The following is a 14,682-nucleotide window of genomic DNA, read 5'->3' as shown; positions in this document are numbered from 1 at the left end:
CTCGATAGAAAAATTAAACTATCGCGATAGACCTCGCCGCTCTTGTCCTCTTAAAAAAAAAAAAAAAAAAAAAAAGGTCAGCCAATCCAAACTAAGTAGCCACACGTGTGTTTGTTTGGGAAGCAGCCAGCGCGTAATGGAGGAAATGAGTGTGCCGACTAGAAAAATCAACCGAGCGTGACCGAAGAGAAAACAGATGATGGTTCCAATGCCGGAGAGATTGTCGAACGGAAGAGCCACAGAAGTTCCGTAGTGTGAAGGTATTTCGGCTATTTCAAGTCTGACAAAAAACAGAGTAGCGTTCACTGTAAATGTGCCGAAAGCAAGTCTGGAAATACAATAAACTGGTGCATGCGTCACACTGTGCGCCACGTTATTGTTTCGGTGAAATGAATTTCTACAATACTGTTAATTCTACTCTCTGCAGTGTTTAAATGCTTACATATACACACAGTTACTGTCCCTCCACACATACGACTCGGTTCTGCTTCTATGCCCCAGCTTTGTTTACTTTTTCCCACCGAGGCTTCTAGACTTCTGATTGGCCAACATTTCTGCACGGTTAGGAATCTAGCGCCACCTGCTGCTTTGGCATGTTCATAGCAGCGTTTTCCTTCATTTCTGCCTTTATGTGTGGACGGGATTATTTTTAAAACGAAAACGGAAAATCTCCGTTTTCAAAAACACCCGTGTACGTGTGGACGTAGCCTCAGTCTCTGACTGGAAGCGCTAATTCGTCATTCGGCTTTTGTCAGACTAAAGTAACTGTTAAAACTGTTTGAAAAGCTAAGCTATACAACAAGGAGAGATTGAGAATTTCCTTTTAGTTCTCAGTTTATTTGATATTGACAAAAGTTAGTCAGTTTTGTCTGTTCTTCTGTAAAACAAACTAAGATTTATTTTTAGAATTAATATTTTGTTTCTAAGTGGAATTGACAGTTTAGTCTGTTTCGTTTGTTCTGTTTTGAAACTTAAACGCTTTAGCGGCTGCCTTTTGTGTAGTTTGCAATATTTGCCTTTATTTATCTGAAAAAGTCTCATGTTCCTTAAGTACATCTACCCTGTTGAACTTATTATGGGAAATAAATATTTAAATAAAAACAAGCTGCTGATTATTTCACATTTTACTTGTGAGCAACGGCACATTTAAATCTTACAAATATAGTTATTTGGCTTATATCGTGATAGAGATCGTTATCGCCTGAAATGAAAAAAACATATCGTGATATGAAAAAATCTCATATCGCCCAGCTCTACTTTAAAGGTGATCGTTTAGGACTTCAGCAATAATACAGACAGCAATGTAGTTAGCAATAGAACAGCTTTATTGGGAATTAACTTAAAAAACAAACAAACATCTGTCTCCTATTTTCTGTCACACAGGAAAGAAGCATCAATATCTGATGAGAAGACTTATTTATTTCTTTTTGGGGGTTTTTTCAACAGGAGAAGAATATCTAACAAGTTGATTTGTTCACATCTTAATTTTTAAGTGACATGTGCATTTTGAGTTTATACACTCTTTATATAAGGCGACAGTTTCCTTTTGCAGTATTTTTGTGTGGAGTGTTTTTCTATTTCTTAACAAAAAGGGAACAAAGGTGTTTAAGTTCACCTAGGATGATTTGTCTTAACTTTCACATGGTCTTACTGAGGTGATGTGAATTGAAAAATGCATTTTTTTTTGGCGGTGAGGGAGGGATGTGCTGGAAAAGTTTGAAAAGGGACCTTGAAAGTGCTTAAGAAGTGCTTGAATTTGACCCTGAAAAAGGCATATGAACCCTGATCATTATCATTAGCCTGTGTAAGTCCTGAGTGTCCTCCAGTTCAGTGTCTTGGTCAGTCCCACATGTGTCGTTTCTGTTCAGCTGGTCTTCCAGTCAGTCATCCATCTCAGGCTCTGTCATTCTGTCATAAACACCAGCCTTCACCACCTGTGAGTCCTGCGTTTGGGTCCTCTCTTCTCCACATCCACACTGCGATGCTGTGACATATACAGTACATAAAATCAAAATTCACGTTTTATGCAACTAAAGTGTTTCATTATGTAGGCTACAGAACATAATTCAGTTATAGACGATATATGAAACATGTATACTTACTGCATTTGAATCATTTAAACCATATGTGATATAAACACCTGCACGTGTGTTTGAAAAAACAAACGCTTTGATTTTGACACCCCAAGAAAATCTTCCTAGATCTGCACGTGTTCAGAGTAAGAGCCGAATAAACAGCAGCAGAAGCTGATTGATGAACAGCTGAATGACATATCAGCTGTAGCTGCAGCATCTGCACAGAGTTTGATTGGCTAACGCTGATTTGTTTGTTTTTTTTAAACAGGACAGCAGAGAGAGAGAGGAGGAGATGAAGAGTGCAGCAGATTGATGAGACAGTGAAGAAGAGGTGAGCATCTGACAGAGCAGAGCCAGTTTAAAGGAGCCTCACAAGCTCACACATGACAGCTTCATCAACATGGAGCTCTGAGTGTTTATTAAAGGATCATTGGACGCTCTGACACAGCTGACTGCAGCCTTTAGCTGTGAGCACACAGTGTCTCACATTTACATTCACTTCCCTGTCAAACTCAGTAACTTTAAACAGCTGCTGTTATCAGGTGAAGATAGCAAAGCTTTCAGGGCTGAGCCCCAGTGTTTCAGGATAATGGCCCCAGAGACCACAGTCACATATGTGGGGAAGGATTTTAAGTTTAAAACTTCCTTTAAGCACTAACAGCAGAGACGCACAAAGTCGCAGACAGGGAACAAAGTATTTTAGGTTTGTATTGTCAGATTATTTAATCATTATACTGAACAAATATGTGAAAAAGTAAAAACCTCTATTATGATGAGGTTATCACTACATTCACATGTCATCGATGTGTTCTTTCACACAGATCAGTTTCAGTGTGTGTGGCCCGTACACTAAACCATGACACAAATTCATATGATGTGACACCCAGACTGTGTTCACTGTTTCTTTTGGTAAAATCATCTTCTCGTGTTTTTAATAGCAAGATGATGGAAGAACCTAAAGAACAGCCAGCCAAAGCAGCTCCATCAGCAGGTAGGAGATCAGTGCTTTGTATGATGAGACGTATGGATGTTTAGACTTCAGGCAGATTCTTTTTTGTAACTGTGACAAGTACATGAAATTCACGAGTTGTAACCTGTCCTAATCTTTGCCTTAATCTTTCTGTGGGACATTAATATAACATGAGAACTTCCAGTCTAAGGAGTTTGGCAGAGAAACAACTGGACTTTTTTGTACTTTGAACCCACATATGAGGTTAAAACGATGCCACCTTAAAATGAAACTGAAGAAATATTGAAACTGAAACAAATGTATTGAAAGTGAAATGATAGTGAAAAAACATAAATATAGAAATTTAAAGAAAAACTCACTGTTCATGTGGTTTTCACACTTACATCGTTTTTTTCCACGTACAGTTATTTTTTCAGCTTCAATTAGTTGGCACTGCTTCGGCATCTGAGGGTGCGCTTGAGGGGCGGGGCTTCAGAGCCACATATATGAGCCACATATGTTTGCGCACATTATATTGCTGACCAGTGACTGTAGAAATCATGGACGACCTAATATCTGCAGCAGCCGCAGTCATGAAGAAACTTGCGTATCTCTGAACGGCACATAGAGCGGGGACGCTGAGAGGAGGTCCAGCGTTTACCGACTGTTTCAAACTGACAGACTCAGGTGTTCTTCAGTGTCTGCCTGACAGAAGGACCTGAGAGCCGCCACAATATTTTTGGTAAGTGAAAGGTGTTTGTAAGCTAATCTGTAGCTAACATCCTTAGCTAGCTAGCTAAGATGGGCACTCGGCTATCGGCAAAACTTGTTTTGTAAAGTTTGTTTAGCTAACCCGTGCAGGTGAACGAAATGAGCAGAAACGCACCGGGCTGCTCAGTCAGTAACTAACCACAGTTACTGTACTTTTATTATGAGTATTACACTGTAAGAGCAACAGGCTGCACTCTGCTGCAGCTCCTGTGCAGAGCTGATTATTCAATATGTGCAAACAGCAGCATGTTTTCACTCTTTTGCCACATCTGTAAGGATATTAACACATATTTTAAAAAAGGCTTGCACTTCAGTAACCCCTCATTAATCATCAATTACAGATTAAATAGCAAAGCCTAATATTTATGTACTCAAACCAAATACTTCTGCTTGGCAGCTTAAGTTCAAATGTGTGTTTCATTTTTCCTCGGATTACATTTTTAGCACTGACTCTGTGTATTGTTTTTACTAAGTTTGTTTCAAATATTCAGGTTAAATAAAACAGTCTGAATCATTCTTATTGAGGTAAGTTCACAAAGTTACATGTGCAGTACAGCTTACATCCTTTGAGAGGGAAAAAAGCATTAATATTTGTTATGATACCTCTGTATGTTGGTGACCACGGTGCAGCAGCAGACTGAACCAGGACTGAAACCTGCTCCGTCTGCTCATGTATGCAGATTCACATTCACAAAGCACCAACAACTCAAAGGTTAACATTATATTGGAAAATCTGTTGGTATATACGGCTTTAAGAAATAAACAGCTCGTATGTGAGCAGAGCTGAAGAACTAAAGAAATGTAAGAGAAGAACTTCAGATCCTGGGTGTGTGAGGACAGAAGGATCAGCTCTATTTCAGATTTGAGATAAACTTTATATTTCAGTTTGTGATGGTTCAGTTCTCTTTGTGATTACAGGAGCTGATTCAGACCTCAACACCACCCAGTGACAGCAGACAGATCATCCAACATGTTCACATGTTAACTGCAGAATGAACTGATGCAAACAGTACAAAGGTTAAAGCACCACATGTGCTGTAGTGAAAGCTGCAGCTGTTTTATTGATAAAAACAAAGTCAAAAGGATTAATCACCCCTGTATCATATGAATGTTGGGTTTTTCTCTGTATCTGTTATTGTACGATCTACTGTACAATATAAAGCACCTTCAGGTGACTGTTGTTGTGATTTGGCGCTATATAAATAAAATTGAATTAAATTGAAATGTAACTGTGTCACAATATATCAGCATTAACAGGACCTCAGCTTGGTGTTTCACAAAGCTGCTGATCTCAGACCTGCACAGCTTCCGTTTTAAACACTGAATGTACTCAGCTGCATGAAGAGCACGTTTGAGTTTCTCTGACACAATTAAATAAAAACTGATGAAGGTCAAAGGTCGTCACTTGTATGTCGAACTACAGACTTGTCATCTGGAATTCTTTCACAGGTTTTTTTTTGCCAATAGTGTGTTATTTACCATTAAGTGATTCAGAGTCATTTATACCAGAGTAACCAGAGAGGATCATATATTTTTAAATATATAACTACCCACAGGACTGAATATAATATCTCTAAGTAAAAGTCCAGAGACTCTGAGGATTATCCAAGTATTTATAACATTACACAAAGCAAAGCTCAAAAAGCTGCTGGCCCTGATGCATTACAGGGCATGCTTGCCCCCCACACTGGATCCTCACCAATTTGTCTATCAAATCAATGGAGTACAGAGGATGCTGTATCCACAGCTCTTCACTGTGTACTCTCACACCTGGACAACAAGAGTACTCATGCAAAAATACTGTTAGTTGACTTCAGCTCAGCATTCAGTACAGTTCTTCCCTCCAAGCTGATCACCAAACGTGTGGATCTTGGACTCAACAACTCCATCTGTACCTGGATCATGGCTCATGGACTTTCTGACCAACAGACCTCAGCATGTTAGGTCAGGCCATAACAGCTCTACCACTGTCACACTCACACTGGCACTCCACAGGGCTGTGTGCTGAGCCCGTTCCTCTATGACTGCAGACCTTAGTATGCATCCAACTCCATCCTTGGACGGGTCTCCAGCTTCAAGTTCTTGGGGATCCACATCTCTGAGAATCTGTCCTGGTCAACTAACACCTCCAGCCTGGTCAAGAAGGCCCATCAGGGCCTCTTTTTCTTTAGGATACTGAAGAAGAATCAACTTCCACCGCTGTGTGATAGAGAGCATCCTGACCAACTGTGTCACAGTCTGGTGTGGGAACTGCTCTGCTGCTGACCGCAAGGCACTGCAGCGCCCAACACATCACAGGGATTCCACTTCCTGGCATTGAGGATGTCCGCAAGAAGAGATGTCTACGCCGAGTATGCATCATTCTCGGACTCCTCTCATACTGCCAATAAACTCTTCCAGCTCCTCCTCCCCTCCAGGAGGCGCTACAGGAGCCTTCAGACTAAAACCAGCAGGTTTAGGAACAGCTTCTTCCCCACAGCTGTCACCCTACTGAACTCAGTCCCCGCTGAGCCTTTCCATCCACACTCACCTAACCCTTCTACACTCCTCCTCCCAGTGACCATGATCCTTTCATTATCAACATTCACCACGTTGGTTACTGCTGTAGTTTTAGGACACTGACATGGTGTAGTCTCTGTTATAGTGCCTACACTGTTATAGTCTGTTCAGAGAGCTACGCTTCCACTACTGTAGATATTTTCATAGCACTCTGTAGATCTGTTTACCTCACAGTGCTTCATCTTTATATATGTATATTTGTTCATAGTATACCTGTATACCTGCCCGTCTGTATAGCAATACAGATCATCTGTGTATCGGTTACAATATTATTTTTCAGTTTCAATATTTTCTTCAGTTTCATTTTAAGCTGGCATCATTTTAACCCCACACATCCTAAAATTCAGTATTTGTTGATGAGATGATGAAGTGTTAATTCAACAAAGTTAGAATATTTTTCACATGATTTCGACTGAGAAGCATGTTTATGTCTCTTTCTTCTTCCTGTAGAGGAGGAGCTTGCCAGGGTGCGGTCAGCCTTTGTCTGGAGGGTAACAACAGAAATCCTCACACAGCTCCTTGAGGCCCTCGTATGTGACACTGTCTTAAATGAGTTGGAGAAAGAATCGATACTGGAGAAGAACCTAGCCAGAGCAGATAAGGCACGCAGCTTCATCGACACAGTGAGGAAAAAAGGAGACAAAGCATGCAAGATAACAATCAAACATCTTCAGATCAAAGATCCTTCTCTTTTCTCTCAGCTGCGTTTGAACTCTGATCCATCTGCTCAACAAGGTGAGGTCATGCATCATATACCATGAATAAAAATGGTCACCTTGCAGTTTGTTGAGATGTGAAAGTGAAACCTCAGAATTCACTGTAAGAAAAAGGAGAGGGCAAGAACGTCATTCTACGACGAATGTTTGGATTTGTTACATGCCTGCAAATGTATTTTCTAAACTACATGGACATCATAAACCTGTGAAACTACTTAGATCTAATGTGAGCTGTATTTAATTAAACACAAGTGTTCTTTACTTTTAAAAACCATGCAAACTGATTGCCTTAAAGAAGAAAAGCATGAGTCATTTGACTTAAATGCCACATTTTTATATAATCAAGTTCAAGTTCAAATTTTATTCATCACCTGCAGTGTCAGGTTGCCCTGCAGTGGAATGAACCCGCCCCCCGACCATACACACACAACACAGACATCACATGGGGATACAAGTCAGAGAACGTTGCATTATAGAAAAAACACTGAAATCTACACTACAATGGGAAAGTACAAGGGGAAAAAAGAGACCTCTGCTCATGCTGGGCTATAGAGGACAGCATGAGAACAGGAAACAAAAAAACTCCTCTGCACAGAAAGCACATAAATGTCCACAGTACAACATTATGGAGCACGTGACCAGCAACAAGGTTGGTTAGGGGATAAGGAGTAATCCCAGGCAACACAGCAGCCATCCTGCCACTGCGCCGACTCTCCAGCGTGGGCCCAGACCCGCCTCGTGTTCCCAGGAGGCAACAAGCATCGAAGGCATTGGAAGGGGAGGGGGGATGTGTGAGTGCTTATCAGTGTAAATGTATGTGTGTGCGTGTCCATAGTTCAGCTGAGACAGTGTCCTCCGCCCTATCAGGCTAAGTAAACAGTCTACCAGCCAACCCAGGTGGCCTTGCATGGAATGGGAAGGAACAGACTCAACACAGTCGTTATCAGGGTGTTTTTGTTCAGCTCAGGCCTTGAGCCCACAGCTGGCGCCGAAGGGGTAGCCGCATTATATGATTTGTGATTTTTCTTTTACAAACAACTCATGAGAATTTCAAGCTGTTTTTAACACTCCGACACCGACACTGGTCTCTCAATCTCCCGCTGGATAGCTGCGAGCCTCTCAATTATGTTATTTACCTTCAATTCTGTGGTCTTTTCAGGCTTTTGCTCACAGAGCAGATTCTGAGACTTCACGACCGCAGCCAACTGATCCGCGATGTAATCCAGCTTCCGCCCCAAGGTGTTGTTCCGAGTGGATTCTTCCTTGATGTAATCCAATATACACTCAGAGGTGTTATTCTGAGCCTTCACTGCAGCCGTTAGCGCCTCCAAGCTCTTAACCATGCTGCATTCACTGAGCCCTTTCTGAGAAGCCGCACCTCGTCCCATCCTTTCAATCCCAGCGGGCAGCCTTGTGGGGGTTTGAACAGCCGGTTCCGCTTTCTTAATTCTCCGATAAACCAGGGCCAAGCCAGCTCCGATCAGCAAGAACCCTGTTATCATGGTTCCGAATAGGTACATATCTTCAGCGTCCTCGATCGACAGTCCCGCCAGGCACACGATCCTCCATGTCTGCCACTCGTCCATCGTGTATCCGGCAGGGAAAGTCCCTCCAGGGCACTCGGGCTCTCCCGAGCCCAGACAACTCGTTGAGAAAAGGGTGTCAATAGCATTCAGAGACCAGTTGATCAAATCCATAATTCTCTTTTAGGTTTTTAGACACAGACTGTGAGAGAGTGTTCCAGGGAAGTGAAATACACATGAGACAAGACAAAGACACAAGAGGCTAAGCAGGGAAGATAAGGGGAAGGAGAAGAGGAGAAAAGTGCGACTGCCTTCGCCAAGAGCCAAACGAGAAGGAACATGTTTAGTGTGGCCAGAAAGGGTTTACATTATCTTTCGCCATTGTAATTTACGACAAGAATTAAATGTGAATTACTGAATCTCTCTCAGATGCTTATTTAAATAACATAGCAGTGTTGTTATTTTTGGTGACAAAGTTTGGAGAAGAGGCACAGAAAGCAGAAACCTGTTTAGCCTGCACATGTTGGCATCAGGTACATATGAAAAGCTGCAAAGCAATACAGATGTGTAGGTTGAAAACATTTAATGTGGCTGTTTTCAGGAATTACATTTAGGAATTCCTGTAGCCCCTTTTTTCTGGTTTTCTGGTAGAATAAGTATATTAAAAACTAAAACGTATGATAGGCTCAACAAAGGACAAAGTACGTCAGATAGCTCCTTCAGACCAGATTTGTATTTTTCCTTCTTTTTTCCTTTTTTTGATTCAGATGCTCTTCAGAAGTGTCAGCCTAAACTTAAGTCTAAGCTGAAGAAGTTCCAGCGTGTGTTTGAGGGCATCGCTAAAGCAGGAAAACCAACCCTTCTGAATCAGATCTACACAGAGCTCTACATCACAGAGGGAGGGACTGCAGAGGTCAATGATGAACATGAGGTCAGACAGATTGAAACAGCATCCAGGAAACCAGACGGACCAGAAACAACCATCAGACAAGAAGACATCTTTAAAGACACACCTGGAAGAGATGAACCAATCAGATCAGTGCTGACAAAGGGAGTGGCTGGCATTGGGAAAACAGTCTTAACACAGAAATACAGCCTGGACTGGGCTGAAGACAAAGCCAACCAGGACATCCAGTTCATATTTCCATTCACTTTCAGAGAGCTGAATGTGCTGAAAGAGGAAAAGTTCAGCTTGGTGGGACTTGTTCATCACTTCTTTACTGAAACCAAAGAAGCAGGAATCTGCAGCTTTGAAGACTTCCAGGTTGTGTTCATCTTTGATGGTCTGGATGAGTGTCGACTTCCTCTGGACTTCCACAAAACTACAATCCTAACTGACCCTAGAAAGTCCACCTCAGTGGATGTGCTGCTGATAAACCTCATCAGGGGGAAACTGCTTCCCTCTGCTCGCCTCTGGATAACCACACGACCTGCAGCAGCCAATCAGATCCCTCCTGACTGTGTCGGCATGGTGACAGAGGTCAGAGGGTTCACTGACCCACAGAAGGAGGAGTACTTCAGGAAGAGATTCAGAGATGAGGAGCAGGCCAGCAGGATCATCTCCCACATCAAGACATCTCGAAGCCTCCACATCATGTGCCACATCCCAGTCTTCTGCTGGATCACTACTACAGTTCTGGAGCGTGTCCTGAAAACCAGAGAGGGAGGACAGCTGCCCAAGACCCTGACTGAGATGTACATCCACTTCCTGGTGGTTCAGGCCAAAGTGAAGAAGGTCAAGTATGATGGAGGAGCTGAGACAGATGCACACTGGAGTTCAGAGAGCAGGAAGATGATTGAGTCTCTGGGAAAACTGGCTTTTGATCAGCTGCAGAAAGGAAACCTGATCTTCTATGAATCAGACCTGACAGAGTGTGGCATCGATATCAGAGCAGCCTCAGTGTACTCAGGAGTGTTCACACAGATCTTTAAAGAGGAAAGTGGACTGTACCAGGACAAGGTGTTCTGCTTCATCCATCTGAGTGTTCAGGAGTTTCTGGCTGCTCTTCATGTCCATCTGACCTTCATCAACTCTGGACTCAATCTGCTGGAAGAACAACAAACAACCTCCAAGAAGTCTGAAACAAGAGAATCTGCAGAGAAACACTTCTACCAGAATGCTGTGAACAAGGCCTTACAGAGACCAAATGGACACCTGGACTTGTTCCTCCGCTTCCTCCTGGGTCTTTCATTGCAGACCAATCAGACTCTCCTACGAGGTCTGCTGACACAGACAGGAAGTAGCTCACAGACCAATCAGGAAACAGTCCAGTACATCAAGGAGAAGCTCAGTGAGAATCTGTCTGCAGAGAAAAGCATCAATCTGTTCCACTGTCTGAATGAACTGAATGATCGTTCTCTAGTGGAGGAGATCCAACAGTCCCTGAGATCAGGAAGTCTCTCCACAGATAAACTGTCTCCTGCTCAGTGGTCAGCTCTGGTCTTCATCTTACTGTCATCAGAAGAAGATCTGGATGTGTTTGACCTGAAGAAATACTCTGCTTCAGAGAAGGCTCTTCTGAGGCTGCTGCCAGTGGTCAAAGCCTCCAACAAAGCTCTGTGAGTAAACATGAACTCATCGCTTCATTCTTAAAATCATGGGAAATAAATCAGAGGTGCTCAGTTCAAAGAACACTACCACTTTAGAAAAATTAAAAAATAGTCACTAAAATAGTCATGATACTTTAAATATTTCTCTCCAGCAGGACATGTCAGCATTTCTGAAATATTTTTGTCTTCAACTCGAATCAAAGCACAATCCAGATCCAGCCTATAAGAACATGAGCTCTGATCCTTCAGCCCCTCTGACAGGTTTATTATCCTCAAGTTGTTCACTTGTCTCCAACAACCAGGAGTCTAGCTCTGTTTTTTAAAGCAAATACTTGAGCTACCAGACTGCACCTACATCGTTTTCAGATGTTCTTATTTTAAGGTCTGGTTTGTGTCTCATCTTTATTGCAATCCCCCATGTCTCTCTGTTTTTCAAATATAAATCTGTTACCTCGGTGTGGCCAGAACAACATGGTGAACCCAAAATACAGACAAAGGTGAAGGAACTGAATATTACTAGACGTCAAGGCTTTATTTACACACAGGAACTTGACACTTGGAATTTTTTAACATGAACTGTGAACTATGGCGGAAGTCAAGCACTTGAAGCTGTGAGCATGAAGTGGGCTCTATGGTAGGTTTCCGGAAATGGGTCTTGGTAGATGGTAATCTGAGTCACTGTAACAGAGGTAGAGCAGCATCAGAAAGATCACTGGTGGAGGTTACAGTAAGTGAACGAGGTTATCTTCAATGTCTTATTTGGGGTTTCTGTAGCTCAGGAGGTAAAGCTGGTCTGATCTGACCTACTGATCAGAAGGTTGGTGGTTCGATCCCTGGCTCCTCCAGTCTGCATGTCAAGTATCCTTGGGCAAGATACTAACCCCAACTTGCTCTCCGATGCATCCATCAGAGTATGAATGCGTGTGAATGTACTTAGAAAGCACTAAGTTCAGATAAAGTGTTTGTGAGAATGGGTGTGATTGGGTGGATGTGGTATGTTGTATAGAGCGCTGTGAGTACTCCGGGAGAGTAGAAAAACGCTATATAAGAATCAGTCCATTTACCATTTACTTGTCAGTAATTGGAAAGCAACTTGGGGAAGGCAGGTGGTGAGGTCTGGGTGAGTACTTGTTAGCTTTGAATCCAGGCCAAGTGGTCCAGTAAGTCTAAGAGACGAAAGGCATTAATGTGGCTGTGAGTGAATCAAGAAGACCAGCATCCAGGAAAACGTGACTGAACTGCAAGGGTGAGTAGATGATCCGAGGATTAGGAGGTTAGCAGAGTTATTGGGAGTGCTGATGTTATATTCAGCCTAGTAGATTACTGTCAGGTGTGGACAGTGGACAGGCTGACCAGGCTTCACCCAAAGGCAGAAACCAGAGTCTAGTGGGAAACCACCGCCGCTCACACAGACCATGACAGCAGCATGACCCCCCCCCCCCCCCCCCCCCCCCCCAAAGCATTCTCTTTCACTTGGCATCATTTACCTCTCCCTTCTCCAATTTCTGATGTGTCCACCTTTGCAATGATAACTGTGATCAGGGTGAACCAAAAAGGTGCCGTGGTGAACAGATACTTAAGTTTGGTGAATGCAGTTTCAGCTTTGGGGGACCAGATGCATGCTGAGACTTGAGTGGTGCAGCTACCTGACTATAGTTGAAAATGAACAGTCTATAAAAATTTGCTATTCCCAAAACCCATTGGAGATGCTTCTTGAATCTACAATGGGTACAAGGGGTAGGCCACTCTGTTAAAGCTTTCACATTTGCCAGATCCGTCTTCACCTGCCCCCGTGCCAAAATGTAACTGAAAAAAGTTATTGATGAGGAATGGAATTCACACTTTTTTGCTTTGACATAAGGTTTATTCTCCAGCAAACGTTGGAAAAATAGCATGGACATGAGACTGATGTTCCTCGCAGGTTTTGGGAAAAATGAGGATATCATCCAGATACACCAATACGAACCTGTCAAGGAATTCCCGGAGGACATCGTTAACTAATCTTGAAACATTGCGGGAGCATTAGTTAACCCAGGCGGCATGACCAAATACTCGTAGTCCCCCAATGGCATGTTTAAAACGGTCTTCCACTTGTCTCCCTGATTGATCTGGAAAAAGTGGTAAGCGTTGCGGATGTGGGGTTTTGTAAACCCTGTGGCGCTGTGAAATGGCCTGAAAGCAGAGCTAATGAGGTAATAGGTACTTATTCTTGATGGTAATATCACTGAGGCCCCTGAAGTAAATGCATGGCCAGAGAGAGCCATCCTTTTTCCCCACAAAAAAGAAGTTCCAACTTGAGATGACAATCGTTGGATTATGCCTGCACCGAGGGATTCCTTAATGTACTTTTCCATAGCCGCACACTCAGGTCTAAGCAGGTTATACAGCCAGCTAGAAGGCCGGGTGGAGCCAGAGAGTAGTTCTATGGTGCAGTCATGTGGTCTGTGAGGTGGCAGTGAAAGCGCTTTACTTTTGCTAAATACTTCCTGAAGATCATGACATTTGGTGGGGACAGAGGAGAGATCTAAAACAGTCTCAGTGTTGGTTGATGGTTCCACAGGTTCCGGTGGACGGGCAGAAACAAGGCAATTTGAATGACAGAACAGACTCTAACTGATTACCCTCTGACCTGACCAGTCTAAGTGGGGGTTATGTAATTCTAGCCAAGGAAAGCCGAGTATGAGTGGTTTGTGAGGTGCATGAAAAGCAAAAAAGGTAAGTGTTTTCTTGTGATTGCCAGGGGTGACAGGCTCTGTGCGCTGAGTTATGTGAGGGGACACTCGGTTATTTAATGACTTAGTGGGAATGGGCGGATTAAGGGGGCATAGAGGGATGTTTAACTGTCTCGCTAACTCAGACTCCATGAGGTTCTAATTGAACAAGAGCCTGAAAGGTCTGGTTAACTAGAACAGAGAGTTGGAGTTGCAATCTGGGTTTTTATGTTTGTGTGAGTATCCTCCACCCTTATCCCTGAACTTTCCAGTGGGCAGACCCTGGTGTGGAATCGAAAACAGACAGGTTCATCACGAGAAGCAAGCTGATCTTTCATGGTTTGATTTAATGACTGAAAAAGATACAGCGGACGGTGGTTAGCACTGTTGCCGCACAGCAAGAAGGTCCTGAGCAAAAGTCTTTACAAACTCAACCAGGAAATCATCATGCGAGCAGAAAGAAAGAGGATGAGCAGATAGGTAAGCAAGAGAAACCCGCCAGTGTCCCAGGTTTCCAGAGAAGGTTCAGGTTCCAGGTACCTGAAATGGGATGTAATTCAATTCAATTCAATTTTATTTATATAGCGCCAAATCACAACAGTCACCTCAATGCGCTTTATATTGTACAGTAGACTGTACAGTAATAGATACAGAGAAAAACCCAACAATCATATGACCCCCTATGAGCAAACACTTTGGCGACAGTGGGAAGGAAAAACTCCCTTTTAACAGGAAGAAATGTTTGGTGTCAAAGCACAGATCCACCCAGTCTCTGTATTTCAGCTTATTTCCTTTATACACACATTTAACAGGAACAGTTTCAGACAG

At 42.9% G+C, this 14,682-nt stretch overlaps 3 protein-coding genes across 4 annotated transcripts in view; 2 read left to right on the top strand and 1 right to left on the bottom strand.

The window, feature by feature from the left end:
• Positions 1-14,682, top strand: part of LOC147336896 (protein NLRC3-like) — a 172,271-nt gene that overhangs the window by 6,818 nt on the left and 150,771 nt on the right. Inside the window, exon 2 of the mRNA XM_086285677.1 lies at positions 2,344-2,406. The gene's annotated coding sequence lies outside the window, so the exon portion shown is untranslated. The remainder of the gene's footprint in view (positions 1-2,343; positions 2,407-14,682) is intronic.
• LOC147336902 (protein NLRC3-like) overlaps positions 1-14,682 on the top strand; it is a 53,571-nt gene that overhangs the window by 6,818 nt on the left and 32,071 nt on the right. The window contains exons 2-5 of the mRNA XM_086285687.1: positions 2,344-2,406; positions 3,014-3,066; positions 6,805-7,089; positions 9,361-11,152. Of these exons, the coding sequence (XP_086141813.1) occupies positions 3,018-3,066; positions 6,805-7,089; positions 9,361-11,152 (2,126 nt within the window). The 5' untranslated portion in view covers positions 2,344-2,406; positions 3,014-3,017. The remainder of the gene's footprint in view (positions 1-2,343; positions 2,407-3,013; positions 3,067-6,804; positions 7,090-9,360; positions 11,153-14,682) is intronic.
• LOC147336904 (uncharacterized) lies at positions 7,106-9,654 on the bottom strand. Of its 2 annotated transcripts, XM_086285684.1 has the most exons (2): positions 8,207-9,654; positions 7,132-7,171 (listed from the first exon to the last, which is right to left on the bottom strand). In XM_086285684.1, exons 1-2 carry the CDS (start codon positions 8,765-8,767, stop codon positions 7,169-7,171), a joined length of 564 nt encoding a protein of 187 aa, XP_086141810.1. In that variant the 5' UTR covers positions 8,768-9,654; the 3' UTR covers positions 7,132-7,168. The 2 variants fall into 2 exon arrangements, with proteins under 2 accessions (XP_086141809.1, XP_086141810.1); XM_086285683.1 differs by having other exon boundaries at positions 7,106-9,531.

This window comes from Aulonocara sp. 'chitande type north' Nkhata Bay, linkage group LG3 (assembly GCF_057382095.1).
Source record: "Aulonocara sp. 'chitande type north' Nkhata Bay isolate Kocher_YH1m ecotype deep benthic linkage group LG3, A_spYH_male_GT1.1, whole genome shotgun sequence".
NCBI classification, from domain to species: Eukaryota; Metazoa; Chordata; class Actinopteri; order Cichliformes; family Cichlidae; genus Aulonocara; species Aulonocara sp. 'chitande type north' Nkhata Bay.
This window is presented reverse-complemented; position numbering and strand designations above follow the sequence as displayed.